This window comes from Tursiops truncatus, chromosome 1 (assembly GCF_011762595.2).
Source record: "Tursiops truncatus isolate mTurTru1 chromosome 1, mTurTru1.mat.Y, whole genome shotgun sequence".
In the NCBI taxonomy this organism is placed as follows: domain Eukaryota; kingdom Metazoa; phylum Chordata; class Mammalia; order Artiodactyla; family Delphinidae; genus Tursiops; species Tursiops truncatus.
In genome coordinates, this window is record NC_047034.1 from 157476176 (window position 1) to 157496583 (window position 20408).

The 20408-nt window shown below is 47.1% G+C and overlaps 1 protein-coding gene across 1 annotated transcript in view; it reads left to right on the forward strand.

Annotated features, from left to right (window-relative positions):
* CSMD2 (CUB and Sushi multiple domains 2) overlaps positions 1-19552 on the forward strand; it is a 667758-nt gene extending 648206 nt beyond the window's left edge. The window contains exons 61-70 of the mRNA XM_033838419.2: positions 400-573; positions 902-975; positions 3978-4089; positions 4665-4844; positions 12676-12738; positions 13953-14114; positions 15617-15729; positions 17592-17679; positions 19071-19209; positions 19393-19552. Coding sequence (XP_033694310.1) covers positions 400-573; positions 902-975; positions 3978-4089; positions 4665-4844; positions 12676-12738; positions 13953-14114; positions 15617-15729; positions 17592-17679; positions 19071-19209; positions 19393-19552 — 1265 coding nt within the window. The remainder of the gene's footprint in view (positions 1-399; positions 574-901; positions 976-3977; positions 4090-4664; positions 4845-12675; positions 12739-13952; positions 14115-15616; positions 15730-17591; positions 17680-19070; positions 19210-19392) is intronic.
* The last annotated feature ends 856 nt before the right edge of the window (positions 19553-20408 follow it).

The window sequence follows — 20408 nt, forward strand, 5'->3', positions numbered from 1 at the left end:
AAAGCAAGGGTGACAGCACCTGGACATCAGGTTTGCAGCCATGCACAAGTTTCCATGCAACTGAACAAACGCTAGAAGGGAACGAGCACAAAAATGAACAAAATATTTTGGGTAGTACGATGATAGTTTATTTTTTCTCCATGTTCTAGGCTTCCTGTAATGTTACTCTATTACATGGATATGGTTATTAATAAGCATTTGAATGTGGAAAGGAGAGGAAACACACAGCAGCGCTGAGGCAGGTGTAATCATTGACCCAGGGCTGCCCCACAGCCAGAGTTCAAGTGGAACCAAGAGGAAAGCAGTACAAGGACCAAAGGCTGGGTGGGGGTTAAGGGGGGCGAGCAGACTGAGGTATAGAAAGCAACTTGGACCTGCCCTTCTCCCTCGTCTTCCCAGCTGTGTTCTGCGGAGATCCTGGCGTCCCGGCCCGTGGCAGGAGAGAGGACCGAGGCTTCTCCTACAGGTCTTCTGTCTTCTTCTCCTGCCAGCCCCCTCTGGTGCTGGTGGGCTCTCCACGGAGGTTCTGCCAGTCAGATGGGACATGGAGTGGCACCCAGCCCAGCTGCATAGGTGAGAGGTGACCGGGAGCAGAGTGTCCCAGCTGGTGGGCATCCTTCTTTGGGGCCCGAGATGATGAATTTTCTTCCCTGTCTTCATCGATCTCATCTGCGAAAAGGGGCGAGCGCTCCCCTAAGCTACTTAGAACAGGAGGTGAAGTGGCCACAGCTCATGTGCTGCCAGAAATCATTGTCAGCCGGGGCATGACTCGGGGGGAGATTCCCAAGGGCAGGGAGGTCAGGGTGTGACTCCATCCTCGATCCCGCATCTGTTTCTCAGAGTGAGCAGGGGCGATGAAGGCTTCCCTGACCATGGTCTGTTTCCTTGTTTTGCCATCCAGACCCCACGCTGACCACGTGTGCGGACCCTGGCGTGCCACAGTTTGGGATACAGAACAATTCCCAGGGCTACCAGGTAACGAGGTCAACCGAGATCAGGCCTTTCTGCCTTCTGTCCTTGTCACTGTCATCAGTCTCAGAGGACTCAGGACAGCACTAGGGGGCATGAGACCTTGGAAGCTGGAGAGAGAAAGCAGCCTGCTTCTTCAAGCCAGGCTGCACAGGATGCCCCCTCAGAAACAGGCAGGCGTTTACACCAACCCGAGAAGCTGATGTGGAAGAACAGACTCGCGTGTAGCTCCACAGGCACTTCCCGGCAGCCCCTTATGACTGGGGCAGGGACAGAAATGAGAGAGACAGATGGACCTTCTGTCCCCAGGGCACCCATACCCTACGGGGCTCAGACAGGGTGGCGGGAGCCAGCGAGTGCCACACGGGAGACAGTCTCCTGCCCAGTAGGCCCGTCCCAGCAGGATACAGGCTCCAGGGACACATCTCAGAATGCGCTTCAAAAGGAAAGGATATGGACAGCCTGGATGGGACCCTCTGAGCAGAAGGAAGCGGGAGAGTATGGGTGTGTTCAAGGCAGGACAATGAACTGAAGCCGCCAGTGTGCTGGGGGATATCAGGGACTAAGCCGGAAATGGCGGGTTGGGATCTTACCTAGCAATGGGATTTATCAAATATTTACTGCCGTGAACTATTCTAGGCGCTAGGAATACAGCGGGAACAAGACAGGCCGAGTGCCTGCTCTATGGGAGTTCCCTGGCTGGTGACAATAAATAAACAAGATCACTTCTGGGAGCGATAGGCACTACACACGGCATAATATAAAAGGGTGTGACGGGTGGGGGGGTTGCTGTTTAGCGGAGTGAGGGAAGAGGCCTCCTAAACTTGGACTGTGGCGCCCATGGTGGGAAGGGCCAGCCCTGTGCAGAGCTGGGTGGGCGTTCCCAGCAGAGGCAACGGCCAGGGCAGAGGAGTGCTCAGGCAGGGAACTTGGCAGGTTGCAGGACTGGAAAGCTGGCCAGCCAGCGGGTCGGGAACATAAAGAGAGAGGAGAAGGACGTGAAGCCAAAGAGCTAGGCTGCCACTGCCTCGTGAAGTTAAATATCCACACATCCTATGACCCAGAGTAAGCAACCCCAGAGACGCTCTCGTCCGTGTTACCAAGAAAGGAGAAAAATCCTGGTGTAGTCTCAGGATGGTTCATCACACAGCAGTGACAATTAAGGAACTATAGCTCCGGATGACTGTTAGAAACATAGTGTTGAACGTCAAAAGTGGTAGGATACTATTTCTAGAAAGATTAAAACCAAGAAAAATTTATATTGTTTAGAGATATATGTAGGCATATGTGATAGAATTATTTTTTAGCCAAGCAAGGAAATGAAAAACACAAAATTTGGGCTTCCCTGGTGGCGCAGTGGTTGAGAGTCTGCCTGCCGATGCGGGGGACACGGGTTCGTGCCCCAGTCTGGGAAGATCCCACGTGCCTCGGAGCGGCTGGGCCCCTGAGCCATGGCCGCTGAGCCTGCGCGTCCGGAGCCTGTTGCTCTGCAACGGGAGAGGCCACAACAGTGAGAGGCCCGCGTACCGGGGGGGGGGGGGGGGGGGGGGGGAACCAGGGGGGGGGAACCCACAAAATTCAAGAGACTGGTTTTCACCGAGGGGAGCTGAGGAACAGGGCAGGGAAGGAGCACGCAGATGACAAACATGTCAATGACGTTCTAACCCTTAGGTTGAGTGGTGGGCTCCACTGAAGGTGTCCAGTTTATTATGATGATTCACGTCTGTATATGTGCCCTATATTCTTTTCTATGCACCTAATATCACATAATGAATTTTGAAAAGAGAACGGCATGGACCGGGTCATATAGGGCCTTGAGACCATGATAAGCATTTTGGATTGTATTCTAAATGCCATAGAAAACCATTTGAAGGTGACTTAATCTGATCCATCATTTGAACTATCACTCAGGACCCTGAGGAGAGGATGAACAATAGGGGTTAAGAATGGAAGCACTTAGACAAATAGGATATTATTGCAGCATCTTGAGAGAAAGATGAGGGTGGGACTGAGCCAGGGTAGCGACAGTGGACATAGAGAGACGTGAAGGGGTCGGGAGGTATTTTGTTGGTAGAACCAAGAAGACTTCTTGAAGGATTGAATGGAGGGGTTGAAGGAAAGGGAGGAATCGAGGACGACTTGAAGTTTTTGACTTGCACAACTGGGTGGATAGGGATACCATTTGCTGAACGAGGTGATGGGCGTGGAGGAAGGGAGTGGAAATTAGGTTTCACCTTGCGTTTCAGTTTGCTCCCAGAGGTAGTAGAGACACGTGAGTGTTTTGAGCTGGGAAATAGTGTGATCCGAGTTGCAGTTTCGGAAGCTCATCTGGCAGCATGGTGCCGCACGGATTAGAGATGGAGAGATGGAGCTGGTGGCTGCAGGGAATGTCAGGTCAGACGGTGAGGGGCCAGTGGAGCAGAGGGAGGGATGCAGGGAGGGTAGCAATTCTGCTCAAGAGATTTTTTACAAAGCATAGCTCCAGATTTTATAGGGGACATGTCCTAAAAGAATTTATAGATTCATGGAGGGAAGAGACACACACAGTAATATTCTACTTTGCACAGTTCTTCACATTTCATAAAATGCTTTCAAATCTACCCTCACATTTCAGTGTCGCGACATTCCAGTGTAGTGTGGCAGGGCTGCTCATCTCAACTCTACACAGGAAGGCTAAGGTGTAGAGAGTTTCGTGCAGCCTGGCATCCAGTGAGTAAGTGTAGATACCAGAACTCACACCCAGGGTCTTCTGATTCTGGGTCAGACACTCAGCCCCCCGCAGCAGAATATGATATATCCCATGAGAGTGTTGATCTGGCCCAGGGAATTGGGTGAGGCCTTGTGGAAGAGGCATAACGTAAGCTGCCTCAAGGGATAAATAAGATTTAATCAGGCAGAGAAACAGAAGGGTGGGTAGGAGTAATGTCGTGGGAAAGTAAGCAGTCAGATGACAAGTGTGAAGCGTCGCTGGATGGAAGGTGATTGTGGGAACTTCGTCCTGGCCGCAGGTTGGAAGCACCGTGCTCTTCCGTTGTCAGAAAGGTTACCTGCTCCAGGGCTCCACCACCAGGACCTGTCTTCCCAACCTGACCTGGAGCGGAACCCCGCCCGACTGTGTCTGTGAGTGGAAATTTCGCCTACAGCCCAGACAACTCCTCCTGGCAACTCATAATCTCCCCCAGCTGGGCATCTAGGAGATGCTTGAGTGCTCTGAATGACAGAGAGCTCACAACTCCTCATTGGGACCAGTATTGGTCTCTTTGTACTCCTTACCCCTTGGAGCCCCACAGAAGATATTTACACACAGAAGCCTTTCTGATATTAGAAGGCAATTCCTATACCTTCTCAAAGAAAAAAAAAGAAGTTTCCCATGGCAGCAAATACTAACAACTACAAGGCCTGCCCTCAGGATGGAAGGTTTCAGGCTTTTGACCATAATTACTCCTTTTCGCTCAGGAAAATTACTGCAGGTTTAGGTTCCCCCAGGGTTGACTGAGCCAATATCCCCACGATCTCCATCTTGGCCTCTCGTATAGACATCAAAGCTGGGGTGGGGCTGGGGCTGGGAAGGGGATGCTGGACCTGAAAGGGGCCCATAAGAGAAAGGAAGCGGGTAGCCCATCAAGGAGCAGGGGAGTGGTGGAGAGGCCTCCTGGAGACCCTCATCTCCCAGCAGCGTCTTCCCTGTCATCCAGCCCACCACTGCAAGCAGCCAGAGATGCCGACCCATGCCAACGTTGGGGCCCTGGACTTGCCCTCCATGGGCTACACGCTCATCTATTCCTGCCAGGAGGGCTTCTCCCTCAGGGGCGGCTCCGAGCACCGCACATGCAAAGCAGATGGCAGCTGGACAGGCAAACCACCCGTCTGCCTGGGTGAGTGTGCCCCCTCGGTGAGCTTCTCCAGGGTGGGGGGCCAAAGGGGACAGCTGAGCTTGAGTGAAAGAGGGCCAAAGAGAAGAAAGAAATGTAATTTCCGGAAGCTGGAGGCTGCTTCTGGTCTTCTGAGGTGTTGAGTCTAGGAGATAAAACCAGAGTAGTCTAAGGAGCACAGGGTGACGCCATCCCAAGTTTCACCTTGCTACCTTCTACATGAGCTTAAACACTCTGCCCAGCGCTAAGGATACGGTAGTCTAAGGATTACACTTAATCGTCAGACGGAGAAAAGCTCTGTGTCCCACTAAACGGGAATAACACGTTATGCATATATGCCTATCATAACCCTGATAAAACAGTACCCACTCACAGATCCCTCCGGGTTACCGCAACGTCTTACACCTCCCTCCCCCTCTTCTTCATTCATTCCTTCTCTAATTTATTGAGCATTATCACTGTGCGTGGCTGTGCTGGGCATGGGGGATGGGGAGGTGAAAGACACAAACCCTGCCCTAAAGGAGCTCACATTCAGCTGTGGAAGACACACACATTATCAGATATAACAGTACCTTCAGGAACACAGAGATGCACTGAATGCTGTGGGGATGCTGGAAAAGGCACTAATTCAGCCTAAGGGGGAGGGGAGAATCAGAGAAGGCTTCCTGGAGAAGGTAATCTGAGTCCAGTCTTAAGTAAAGAATCCAGCAAGGATAAAGGATGGGTTTGGTGCTAGGATGGCATTCAGTAAGATGTCTCTTGCGGGTGCTGACCTCACCTCACCACATTCCGGGTATTGTTCTAAGTACTTCGTGTACTAACTCAATCCTTGCAGTCATCCTATGAGGCAGGTGTTACTCGTATCCTCATTTAATATATGAGGAAACTGACACACAGAGAGGTTAAGTAACTGCCCCAAGGTCACCAGCTGGTAAAGGGAGAGAGCTGAGATTCAAACCCTGCAGGTCTAACTTCAGAATCCATGCTCTTAAGTACTCTGCTGTCCTGCCCCTCAGAGAGAGAAGGCTTCAGGTTCAGAGCCTTTATCAGAGCTAGAATTTAATGATGTATTTTCATTGTATGAATTGTTGTAAATTTCTTTTACTTAGGGAAAGTAATATTTGTGTTCCACAAATGGTAGTGGTATAATTTTTCTTGTTTAGAGTACATTTAACTTTTAATTGTGGTAAAATATACAAAACATAATAGTTACCATTTTAACCATTTTAAAGTGTGCAATTCAATGGCATTAAGTACATTCACAATATGTGCAACCATCACCACTATCCATTTCCAGAATCTTCTCATCGTCCCAAACAAGAACTTGTACCCATTAAACAATAACTTTCCATTCCCCTTACTCTCCAGCTCCTAATAACCTCTATTGTATTTCCTATATCTATGAATTTGCTGATTCTAGGTACCTCATGTTAGTGGAATCACATGATATCTGTCCTTTTGTGTCTGGATTATTTCACTTAGCATAAGTTTTTCGAGGTTCATCCATGTTGTAACGTGTTATTACTTCATTCTTTTTTATGCCTGAATAATATTCTATTGATGGATATACCACCTTTTGTTTATCCATTTGTTCATTGATGAACATTTCAGTTGTTTCCACTTTGGGGCCATTATGGATAATGCTACTTTGAACATAAATGTACATGTTCTGTTTGGATATATGTTTTCAGTTCTCTTAGGTATATATCCAGGAATAGAATAACTCAATGTTTAACAGTGTAAGGAACCATTTTGCAAAGTGCCTTTACATTTACTTTACATTCCCACCAGCAATGCACCAGGGGTCTAATTTCTCTACATGATCCTTGCCAGCACTTGTTATTGTCCAGCTTTTTTTTTTTTTTTTTTTGCGGTACGCGGGCCTCTCACTGCTGTGGCCTCTCCCGCTGCAGAGCACAGGCTCCGGAAGCGCAGGCTCAGCGGCCATGGCTCACGGGCCCAGCCTCTCCGCGGCATGTGGGATCTTCCCGGACCGGGGCACGAACCCGTGTCCCCTGCATCGGCAGGCAGACTCTCAACCACTGTGCCACCAGGGAAGCCCTTGTCCAGCTTTTTGAGTATAGCCATCCTAAGTGGGTATAAAGTAGTATTACATTGTGGTTTTCATTTACATTTCCCTAATGACGAATAATGTGGAGCATCTTTTCATTTATTTATTGGCCGTTTGTGTATCTTCCTTGGAGAAAAGTCTATGCAGATCCTTTGCCCATTTTTTAATTGGGCTATTTGTCTTTTTATTGTTGAGTTGTAAGAACTCCTTTATGTCCTGTTGATTTCTTTTTTCCAGCTTTATTGAGGTATAATTGACAAACAAATTGAAATATATTTAAAGTATACAACATGATAATTTGATATACATTGTGAAAGGATTCCCACTATCAAGTTAACACATCCATCACCTCACGTATTTATCTTTTTTTTTTTGATGAGAGCACACGAGTTCTACTCTCTCAGCAAATTTCAATTATACAATGCAGTATTATCTACTATAGTTACCATGTTATACATCTTATAACTGAGAGCTTGCATCCTTTTACCAGCCTCTCCCTATCTCCCCCTCCCCCCAGCCCCTGACAACCACTATTCTACTCTCTTTTTATAAATTTGACTTTTAGATTCCACATGTAAGTAGTAGCATGCAATATTTGTCTTTCTCTGTCTCGCTTATTTCACTTGGCATAATGTCCTCCAAATTCATCCATGTTATCACAGATGGCAGGATTTCCTTCTTTTTAAGGCTGAGTAATATTCCATTGTATGTATACACCACATTTTCTTTATCCACTCATCCATCAATGGACACTTCGTTTGTTTCCATAGTTTGGCTATTGTGAATAATGCTGCAGTGAACATCTCTTCAAGACAGAGATTTCACTTCCTTTGGATATATAGAAATGGAATTGCTGGATCATATGGTATTTCTATTTTTAATTCTTTTTTTTGTAGAATAAAAATATCCTTGTACTGGTTTACATTATTATTTTCTTCATTACAGAGAATATCTACTATTCATGTCTGCTCCTCTAACAGCAGTCCAGCTTTTAAAAATTTCGTATTATTCCTTTACATAATTATACATTAGATTTGACTATTGATCCTTTACATTTATGATTACACTATCTATTTTTAATTCTTGAAGGAACCGCCACACTGTTACATTCCTACGAACAGTGCGCAAGTATCACATTTATCGGTTTGTGTATATTGAACCATCCTTTCATCCCAGGAATAAATCCCACTTGATCACGGTGTATGATCCTCTTAATGTACAGTTCATTTGGTTTGCTAATATTTTCTTGAGGAGGTTTGCGTGTATGTTCATCAGGGATACAGGCTTGGAATTGCCTTTTCTTGAAGTGTCCTTGTCTGACTTTGGTACAAGGGCAATGTTTTGATTCCTCACACTTTATATTTTGTATATCTACTGTAGGTTATGCTTTGTGTTTTTCACGAAGCTTACATAACACATATTTACAACAGTCTTTTTTTAAGCTGATAGCAACCTAACTTGGAATGCATACAAAAGCTCCGTGTTTTTACAGTCCCCCACATTTTGTGTTTGATGTCACAATTTACATCTTTTATATTGTATATCCATTAAAAATTATTGTAGCTATAGTTACCATTTTTGTCTCTTAACCTTTATACTAGAGTTACAAGTGATTTACCCACTAACATTACAATATTAGAGTATTCTGAATTTAATCATATATTTATCTTTACCAGTGAGTTTTATACTTTCATGTGTTTTTATGTTAGATTTTCACTTCCACTTAAACCCCTGCTGTTTAACCCCTGTATTGGATTTTCCAGGTCAATTATTACATTTTCAGCTCTATGGTTTCCATCTGGTACTTTTAAAATATTTTCTCTTTGTTGAAATTCTTGCTTTGTGCATTGCTTTCCTGACCTCAGTGAGCATCTTTATGACCATTATTTTGAACTCTCTATTGGGTCAGTCACTTACCACTGTTTCATTAGGATCCGTTTCTGGAGATTTATCTTATTATTTGGTTTGGAACATTTTCCCTTGTTGATTCACTTTCCCTGATTCTCTGTGTTGGTTTCTACTCATTAGATAAAACAGGCAGCTCTCCCACCCAGTCTTCACAGACCGACCGGCCTCGTTTAGGCAATGAAGCTCACCAGTCAGTGCAGCCCAATCTCCTGGTGCCTCCCAAACCTTTGTGATTGTCCAAGCTGTCGTCTTTATTCCTAGTGGCTCCCAGTAGTTGAGGGTGTACCAAGACCCATCAGTGTCCCACAGAGGTCAGCACCTAGATGCAGGCTGGTTAGAAGCAGACTCTCAGGCAACAGTTGGAAAAGTATGCAGTCAGACCCCTTCCAGGGAGAAACTGGGAGATGTGCATTTTTACCTGCTCCCTCAGTGTGAGACCAGGTATATATATAGGCACAGGGGTTTCTACGGTGTCCATTATAAAAACTGCTTCCTTGTTTGCTGTAGTCCTGTGGAACTCATGAACACAAGCCCCAAGCCCCATTGGCCTTCAGAGCTAGGTGATTTGGGCACCCATCCCTCAGATGGCATCCTTAAAAGTCAGGGTGCTAGACGTGTGGTACAAACTCAACACTCTCAGGGAAAAGCTGGGAGTTGGGAGTCCCTCCTGATTGTATGGTGCCGTGCCAGGTGTGGGGTTTATTTCAAGAATGTGTCTCAGCCTTTCCTACCTGTTTTGATGTGGGTATTTTCTCAGTCACCCAATGTGTAGGTGTCAGTCAGCTAGTTTCTGGATTTCTCTCGGAGAGAGTTGATGTGTTTTCTTCTGCATTTCTTCAGTGTATCCGTGGGAGGAGGGGAATTCAGGAGCCTCCTATGTTGCCACCTTGGTCCAGAGTCCCTTCAACTGTTCTTTATATATCTAGAATATAAGACCCTTATCAGGGCTTCCCTGGTGGTGCAGTGGTTGAGAGCCCGCCTGCCGATGCAGGGGACACGGGTTCATGACCCGGTCCAGGAAGATCCCGCATGCCGCGGAGCGGCTGGGCACGTGAGCCATGGCCGCTGAGCCTGCGCATCCGGAGCCTGTGCTGCGCAACGGGAGAGCCACAGCAGTGAGAGGCCCGCATACCGCAAAAAAAAAAAAAAAAAAAAAAAAAGACCCTTATCAGAGGCATGATTTTCAAATATTTCCCCCATTCTGTGGGTTGTCTTTTCACTGCCTTTTTTTTTTAATTTACAGTACTTTCTTTTTTATTTCATTCATCACCTAAAATTTAAGCTCCATTTTATCCTGTGTTAATTTTTTTCTTTTTTTTTTTTCAGGTGTGGATTTTTTTACAGCCCTATTGAGATATAATTGATATACAAAAACTGCACATATTTAATGTATGCGATTTGATGAGTTTGGATCTTTACACTTTCCTGTTGGTGTCCTTTTAAACACAGAAGCTTTTAATTTTGATGAACTCCAATTTATCTATATTTTGTAGGTTTACTTGTGCTTTTACTATCATATTTAAGAAACCATTGCCTGGGGCTTCCCTGGTGGCGCAGTGGTTGAGAGTCCACCTGCCGATGCAGGGGACACGGGTTCGTGCCCCGGTCTGGGAAGATCCCACGTGCCGCGGAGCAGCTGGGCCCCTGAGCCATGGCCGCTGAGCCTGCGCGTCCGGAGCCTGTGCTCCGCAACGGGAGAGGCCACAACAGTGAGAGGCCCGCGTACCGCAAAAAAAAAAAAAAAAGAAAGAAACCATTGCCTAATCCAAGGTCACAAAGATTTGTACCTGTGTTTTCTTCTAAGAGTTTTGGGGTCCAAATTCATGCTATTGCATGCGGATATCCAATTGTCCCAGCACCATTTGTTGAAAAGACTATTCTCCCCTCTTTGGATTGTCTTGGCACCCTTTTCAAAGACCATTTGACCACAAATGTGTGAGCTTACATTAGGATCCTCAGTTTTATTCCACTGATCCGTATGACTGTCCTTATACCATTACCACCCAGTTCTGATTACTGTAGCTTTGCAGCAAGTTTTGAAGTTGGGAAGTCTAAGTCCTCCTTTTTGCTCCTCTTTTGCAAGATTGTTTTGGCTATTCTGGGCCTCTTTTATTTCTATATGAATTTTAGGAATGGCTTGTCAGTTTCTGCAGACAGGCAGCTGGGATTTTGATAAGGGTGGTGTTGAATCTGTAGGTCCATCTGGGGAGTATTGCCATTTGAACAATATTGTCTTCCAAGCCATGAGCATGGGATATCTTTCCATTTATTTAGATCTTTAATTTCTTTCAGTGACGGTTTGTAATTTTCAATGTACAGTCTTGCACTTTCTTGTTTACATTTATTCTTAAGTATTTTTTAAGCTATAATAGGTACTTGCATTTAAAAATACAAAATGCTTTAGATGCAGTTGAATCTCAACTCAACCCCTTACTATAAGACCCTGGGTAAGTCCCTTCACCTCTCTGCCTCTAACAAGTTTCTCTTCTATTAAATGAAGACAACAATGTCTACCTCACAGTTCTGAGAGAAGGAGTAAATGAAATGACATGAATAAAGTGCCTAGCACAGTGTCTGGCACATAAAATGCTTTCTCCCTCTTTGCTCCCTTCATCTTATAAAACCTAAGACAATAAAGGCCTTTTGTTCAGAGGTGTGCCTTCATGGAGTCACTTGGAAAATATGTCCACAGCCTTCTGTACACCCGAACATAAGCTGACCTCAGAGTTGGAGACAGTAGGGGGAGTCCCCCCCTTTACTTAGCAACAAGACAGATATTTCTGTTGTTTCTCTGCAAAAGAAGAAAAGACATTAATATTTATTGACTGTGACTTTCACGTTCATAACCACATTTATTCAGCATAAACCTGTGAGATATGTTTCAGTATTTTCCCATGTTTCAGATGAGGAGACAAGACTCTGAGTGGTGACGTGACTAGTTGAGGTCACACAATCACTAAGTAGCACTGCTGGGACCGGAACCTAGGCTGTCGGTCTCAGGCCCAAAGCCTTCTCCTTTGCCTTTGCCTGTGAGGGCTTCCCTGTCTTCATATCGTGACTCCAGGGGAGGGAAGCACTCCACTGAGACCCTTACTAGAACTTAGGCACTTCACTCTTGACTGGCGGAAGGCCGTCCTTTGTGCCAGACCTCTGGGAGGAAAGCAGAGGCCCTTCAACCAAGGGTCCTCAGTAGTGGCATTCAGCAGATCTGTGTGCTAGGATGGGAAATAGACATCTTTGTTTTCCTTTACCTCTTACTGAAATTTAGCATTTCTTTAATTTAGGATATAGACAAAAACTTGTAGTAGTGTTAGCAATACCTATAAATTTGTCACCAGTAGAAACTGCAGAGATTTCCACATTACACTACAATAGTTATGGATGTCACGAAATGTTGTTGGGAATTCCCTGGCGGTACAGTAGGTAGGACTCTGCGCTTCCACTGCAGGGGACACAGGTTCAATCCCTGATCAGGGAACTAAGATCCTGCATGCCGTGTGGCATGGACAAAAAAAAGAAAGAAATGTTGTTTATGTTCCTGACTACTTCAAGATTAGAATAGTTACTGGACCTACTACTAGGTCCTGTTTTTAATGCAGTAATAAAAAATCACATATATAGCTATATTCTAACTTTTTGCTTAATATTTCAATGACTATAATTGGTAAATGGATTTCCTTTAAACTCTTTACATCTCACCAGACAAAGTAGCCCACCTCCGGGTCTAAGAGGATAAGTCCAAAGCAAGATCTCAAAGAACCCACTGACCTAATGTCAGAGAGCTGACCGTTATTTTTCCAATAGAACATAGACCAGAGGGTGAACCTGTTTTCTTCCATCCTCTTTCCCCAGCAGAGGTCCGGCCCAGTGGGAGACCCATCAACACTGCCCGGGAGCCTCCGCTCACTCAAGCTTCAGGTAGGTATGCTCTAGATCTTTGGCTCAAGAAACTGGTATAGCTTCCTTCACCTACTTACCCAGAAACATGCACATGAGTTTCTGTGTACCCAATAGGGGGGTGTGAAAACAGTCTATAGAGCCGAACAGATTTCCCCACCCACCTCCCAACCCCAGGCAGACCTCAGGAGGAAGTGAGCTTGAAGGAAGCAGGAACTGCATCCGGAATTGAGAGCCAAAGCCTTCTAGAAACATGTCCAGAGCTTCAAGCTCTGGAGCCAACCTCTTCTGGCACAGAGCTGGCCAGTGTGTGGTCAGACACATACACCCAGGTCCTGCCTAGGGAGCCTGCTGGAAATGGTTACATTTTTAAGACAGGTATTGTGTCTTTCAAAGTGTGATGTCCAGAACTGGGCACAGAACTGAGGTATGGCCTGACCAATGCAAAATTATTCTAGACTATCATATCCTTTTTTGAACCTTATACTTTTATTTACCATATTAGCATGTGTGTTATACAAGAAAGAAAACTAGATTTGACATCAAACTCAATTAAAGTTCCATTTTGGTCACTGACCAGCTGTGTCCTTGGACAAAGAAACTTCACCTCTGGAGCTTCAGTTTACCTTTTGTTAAAATAAGGCTCATAATACTCTCCTTAGAAAATTATTATAAGGATAAATAACAATTTGGGTTGCTATCGTTCATTATGTGCCCAACATCATGTGACATACAATCATTTAGCCCCTGACAAGATAAGCAGGACAGCCCCATTTACAGAAGTACAGATGTGGCCTACACAGGTGAGAAAGTGGAGACTCTTGTATGTAATCAAACAACTGATCATTGGTAGCCAAAATGAGACTCCAGATCTGCCTGACCCCATTAGTCCATGTTCCTATTTTATGACATTGGTTTTCTCTCCTCTCTTTTTCTCTTTCTCCATCTTTTCAACCCCTTCCCTCCTTTTATTTTCCTCTTTCTTCTAGTTCATTCCCCCATCCCCTCATGTTCTCTTTTTTCTTTATCCACTTTCTCTCTCTCTCTCTTTCCCTCCACCCATCCACTCTGAGACACAGAGCATCACAAGGAGGCCAGAACACTCCACCACCTCCTGCGTGTTTGATGTTGGGGAAAACAATCTCAGGGAGTGAACTGGGGTCAGTCATCAGGTGGGCTCAATTCCACCAGCACACGTGAAAGCCCCTCTCACATCTGTTTCTCAATTCCTCTAGTTCCTGGGGATGTTTTTGCAAAGAATTCCCTATGGAAAGGGACCTATGAGTACCAGGGGAAGAAGCAGCCAGCCATGCTCAGAGTGACCGGTTTCCAGGTCATCAACAGCAAGGTCAACGCCACCATGATTGACCACAGCGGCGTGGAGCTGCACTTGGCTGGTAAGGGGCAGGCCAGCTCTGGGGAAGCCTGTGGGTGGTGTGGGTGATGGGCACACGCTCTTCCCAAGAACGAGTCTACTGTCACTTCCTTGTACTATCTTGCAGGGCTAGTCTGGTAGGCAGGGGAAGAGGAAGTGTCTATTCATCTTTGTTTACATGATAAAAGCACCACAGACTAAAGAGAAATGGTTAGATGACAAACATTAATAAATTGAACATACAAAGAACTCTTACAAATAAAGAAAAAGGAGATGTATATCCCTAAAAACTGAACCAAAAATAGGGGCAGAGAACTCCCAGAAGCCAAAGTACAGACAGTTGATAAACAAATGGAAAAAACATTTTTCGCAATAATCAAAAAACGGTAAACATAAAATGTCACTTTCCACTTATCCCACTAAGATTTTATTAAGCAATAAACTCTGGTGCCAGCCCAGTGAAGGTACTAAGGCAGTGCTGGTCAAAGTATAAAATAGTATAGTTCTAGAAAATAATTTGGCAACTTGTATCAAGAGCCGTGAAAATGACTGACCCCATTAATTACACTTCTACGAAATTTTATCATAAGAAATAGTTATAGAGGGAATCAAACATTTACCAATAAAGAATGTTCACATTACAGGGCTATTTCCATAACATAAAACCTGGGAATACAAAATTGTCTCAAAAGAAATGGATATATTAATTATAGTATGTCTGCCAGATAAAATATTATGCCAGTCTGGGAGAAAATACACCTACTACAATGCATTTAAAATGGGACTCCAGTTTTTGAAGGAAAAAATTATATTCATAAGAAAGGAAATTGGAAGTAATTACACCAAAATATTAACAATGGTTATTTCTCAGAAGTGAGATCAGGAGTGAATTTTCTTTCTTCATGCATCTCTGCATTTTCCAAAATTTCCCCGATTTTCAAATTTTCTATAATCAGAAAAACTGAATATCTTAGAAAGCAAGTGTTTATTCGAATAGATGGGTAGAACGATGGATGCATGAGTGAATGACCGTACACATGAATACACAACCCCACGTGTAGTCACAGCCACTCATTCATGCACACACACACAGACACAACTAACGTTCATGTTCACTCAGTGGCTCTAAGCCATAGTCCTAAACACACTCCCATATACACGCCCTCATGTATTCCTGTACCCACTGAGTTGTAAACACACCCACGCATTAACTGACCCCGTAACATATACAAAATCCAATTCCCTTTATTCTCACACATGCATGTATAAACAGGAGCACAACCACAGGTCATAATCCAGTTGATTATTAACACACATATGTACATTCTCGTGTATCCTCACACTCAGCCTGCACAAACTCACAGGACACACTACACTTACCTAACGCCAGTTATACATGGGATCTAGATACCAACATCTACACATGGAATCCCACTCAGACACTCACGCCCACATACCCACAGACTTGGGTTTTGAAATCTTCCTGGATCTTTCAAGTGTACCCTCTGAACTTTCTTTTCCCAGGAATTTACAAGAAAGAAGATTCCCATCTCCTCCTCCAAGTTTACCAGGTTACAGGGCCTGTGGAGGTCTTTGTGAATAAGTTCAAAGGTGATCACTGGGCCTTAGATGGGCATGTAAGTTCAGCAAAACCTCACTCAGTCCTTGACCTCCCTGTGCCCTTGCCCCATCCCTGATTCCCAGATCACTGGTAGGGAGGACGAGGGGAGAAGTTGGTGGAAACTCTTTGGATCAACATGGAAACTTGGGAGGAGGGTTTCTTTGGGGCCAGGACTGGGAGCAAGGGAGTCCTCATCTGCTAGTGAAGTGGGCACAGGAAAACATAGCAAGGGCCAGGAGGCTGAGAGTCTAAAGGTCAGTGCATCTGAGTGAGATGAAGTAGGTTCTGATGTGTAAGCAGGAAGCAAGAGATTGGAGGCTGGCAGTACATGAGTAAATTCAAGCAAGTTGAAGGTCACGACGTGGTGGTGGGAGCTGGGAGAAGGTGGTGAGTCCCAGATGCACCCTGAGCGTCTTCTCACGTTTGAGGATGCCTGTTGTGGGTGACTTAGCACAGCTTGAGACACCAGGAGCTGGGGGAAAGGAGACAACTCTCTTGCATTCTCTTGTGGGAAAGACTTGTTCCATGCAAGGGCGTTCTTCAGGTGGAAGTTCTGCAGTGATTCTCCTCTGCCCATACCTTCCAATCTCACAGGCAGGGTAGTGGAGCAGTCATCTGTCACATCCTCAGCTTCCCTGTCTTGGATTATTGAAGCTAGAAGCGGAGGGGTGGGAAGGAGGAAGAGGTCATGGGGCCAGAGGAGCAGAGAGCTGAGGGGTCAAGGTGGATCCTCACGGACAAAACTGGCTGGTAGAGGGCTGTGGGTTGAGTGACTTTGCTGATAATCACATGAGAAGCAAGTGGCTTCTCCAGGGGCTGGTACATGGGATTAGTTCCTCGGGATTCTTGAGAGTATTCTACGGATCCCCTTGTGTATCCTGGTCCTGGCTGGCGTCAATAGTAGTAGTCCAAAAGCTGTGCCAGGACAACAGACTCCATTGTCCTGGGAGGATGGCCAGAGGGGAGAGAACAAGGGTAAAGTTGAGAGCTTGGAGTGCGGGCCAAGGGCTACGTGTAAATGGCGCTCTGGAGGGCCAGGAACAGCCGGAAGGGCTACCTGGGACTACAGCCAGCAATCGGGCCCACTTCTCTGTCACCCAGGGTGTGTTTGGGGGGGCAGCAGGGAGGGGGTCAGCCTAGAGCACAACAGACAAGAGAGCTGCACCTGGGGATGGAGCATGAGTCAGAAGGAACCCCAGTAGCAGAAGCATCCTCAAAGCAAGCACGCCCTCGGCCGAGCAGTCCCCAGCCCACAAGTTTGCGTGTCTGTGTCTGGTACACGAGCATCACAGAGGCAAGTACAGAGACAGCCAGGAGGAGTTATGTCCCCAACTACCCGCCCCCAAATTAATAGCTATTGGAACCGGGACGAACTTTCCAAAGTACGTTCAATCTGCTAGATGCATTTTAATCATGGTTTGGTTTGCTCCGCGGTGCTCTAAAACTCAGTTTTTCATCACAATAATAATAGCTAACATTTACTCAGGGCCTATTAAGTGTTCTAAGTGCTTTACCTATATTCTCTCATATAAAGCTTCAGAGCAACCCTATGACATAAGTACTGTTTTTGTTCCCATTTTAAAATGAGGAACTGAGGCACCGACAGATTAAGTGATTCGACCAGTAGAAACAAAAATGTCTCCCTCCCTCCTACCAGCAGTTGGAGCCCCTGCCCCATCCCCAGCACCTCGCCATTGCCTGGGGGTGGGCAGAGAGCCCATGTCAGTGGAGATGACAGGCAGGCAGGTGAGCCCAGCTGTGGGCACCGTGTGCCTGTGGGCACCGTGTGCCTGTGGGCGTGTCTCCGGCCAGCCGGCCGGACCTCTAGCTCCCTCCGGCGTGCCTCCCATCTCACTTTCTCTGCTCCCTCCCTCACAGGTCTCCCCAGAGTTCTCCGGAGGCACCTTCATTTACCAAGGCGCTGTTAAGGGCCAAGGCTTTGGGCAGTTCGGCTTTCAAAGACTTGGTAACTAGCATTTGTCCCTGGAGTGTATGCTTGTGCGGGTGGCGGAGAAACTTGTATGTTGGCATGGAGGGCAGGGGGTTGGTGATGTTCAACAGTCCAAGAGGGGCTCTTAGCCTCTTTTGGATCAGGGACGCCTTTGAGATTTTGATAAAAGCTGTGTAATATCTCCCCAGAAGGAAGCGCAATACATAATACCCTCAACTTTTGCCAAACAGTTTCATGCTCAGCCCTGGAGTTGAAAGCCCCCAGCTTAAGGGACATTGGGTCTCAGATGCGTCCCACAATAGTATCTGGCCAGCCCTCGGGCATCCCCGGGACCCCCTGAGCATTACGACGTGGGGCTCTCAGGGCAGTCTCAGTCCCGGAACGGTGGTATTGCTATCCTCATTTTACAGATGGGAAAACCAAGCATCAAGGAGGCTTCCTTCCCTAGTTCCTCCCCGGCATCTTTACCCTGGACCAAGCATCCTCAGTGTCAGGCATCCTCACTTCAGAGACCGGCCTTGACTCAGAGCCTCTAATGTGGGGAGGGGTCCTGGCTTCTGGGAAGCAGTTCAGGGGGAGACAGGAGGCAGGCCCGGGTGTCTGATGGGCAGCTCGATACACCCCAGGTGCTGACTGCCCTGTCCCCCGGGACCCCCTGTCTACCGAGGCAGTGCACTGCGTTTTCTCCCAGCTCTGACCTTCAGAAAGCTCCTCCTTGGCGTAAGCGGAAACCCGCTTCCCTGTGCTTCCCACTCCGCCCTGCTCCTGCCCTGGAGTTATTCCTAGCTCTATCCTCTTAGCTGCCTGGACTAAAAGCACTCCCTCCTCCACACGGCAGCCCTTCGAAGACTTGAAGGCAGTTCCCTGGCCCCTTACACACCAGAGAGACCTCAGGAAACCCAGTTCTTCTTCTGGCTTCACGGCTGACTGCCGGTGTGCCCGGCGGAGCCTCACCCCCTCGGTTCGCTGACAGGGGCAGAGGCTCTCACCGTGGTCTTCTGAGCGCTCCCAGTCTGGGGCGAGGGGGGAGGGGGAGGAGGGGAGACCCTCGGAGGCCGGAGCTTCAGCACCGCTACCACGCCCTCCAGAGCAGGTCCACCTGCACGTGCTTTATATTTCGGCTGCCTTGTAAGGTTTCATGGGATAAACTTTCTATGGCCGAAAGAAGTTTGGAAGCTTCTAAAGGGCTGCTCTCTTTTAAGGTTTTATTCTGGGACACGGTTTCAGGTTCTCCCGCAGACTGGCTTCCCCAGGCCTGACCAGCTCGTGTGGACTGACCACCCTTCTCCAGGGAGGATGGCCCAGTGCATGGGGGAGGCAGCTGGGGGGCCCCGACCAGCACCCCAAGCCCCACCACGGTGGCCGCTGTGTCTGTGACCTGAGGTTTCTGCTCTGGGATTTTGCAGACCTCAGGCTGCTGGAATCAGACCCCGAGTCCATCGGCCGCCACTTTGCTTCCAACAGCAGCTCGGTGGCGGCCGCGATCCTGGTGCCGTTCATCGCGCTCATCATCGCGGGCTTTGTGCTCTATCTCTACAAGCACAGGTACGGGGAAGGGACAGGAGGGTCGCACGACGGGTGCCAGGCCCTCTCCCTTTCCCTGACCCACCCAGAGCCCTCCTGGCTCAGGCGAGCTGTGACCTTCTGAAGGGAACACAGAGCCTCCCTCTCCTCTTAGGGCCCCGAGTCTCCTCTCTTGACGTCTTGGTCACGCTCTCTCATTCCCAGGAGAAGACCCAAAGTTCCGTTCAACGGCTACGCTGGCCACGAGAACACCAATGTGCGGGCCACGTTTGAGAACCCGATGTACGACCGCAACATCCAGCCCACAGACATCATGGCCACCGAGGCGGAGCTCACAGTCAGCACGGTGTGTACAGCGGTATAGCCTCCAGGCCAGGCTGCCTTCGTCACCGCCACTGAGAGCCCCACCTCCGGCAGCTGGTGAGACACACACCCCTACAGACACGTCCAGTGTGAGAGGGACTGAGTGCCCAGTGCTGCCCTGTGCTGGCCACTGAGGCAGACACCTCCGTACACCTGGGTCGGAGACTGTTGTCACCCTTTTTACAGATGGGAAAACTGAGGCACAGAGAAAGGAATTAACTTGGCCAAGATCACACAGCTAATAAGAAGCAGGATCAGAATCCAATCCCAGGCAGGCAGCTCCAGAGGCTGTGCTCTTAGCCACTAGGCTCAGCAAGATACCCAAGTAGGTGTATTAGTCAGAACTCTCCAGAGAGAGAGAGATACATCAATATATGCATACGTATATATATGTACATATATATATAAACTCTCTAGAGAGATATATGTACATATTGTGTGTATGTTTGTATTGTATATATAGATATAGAGGAAGAGAGATTTATTTTAAGGAATTAGCTCACAGGATTGTGAGGCTGGCAAGTCTGGAGTCCACAGGGCAGGCCTGCAGGCTGGAAATTCCATCAGGAGCTGAGGTTGTAATCTGGAACCCGAAGGCTGTCTGGAGGTGAATTCCTTCCTCTCAAGGGGGACCTCAGTCCTTTCTCTTCAGGCCTTCCACTGATTGGTGAGGCCCACCTACATTATGGAGAGTAATCCGCTTTATTCAGAGTCTAAGGATTTAAATGTTAATCACATCTAAAAAATTCCTTCACTGCAACATCTAGACTGGTGTTTGACCAAACAACTAGGCACCAGAGCCTAGGCAGTTGACATATAAAACTACCCATCACCTAGAGCGTAATAGATGGGCAGTT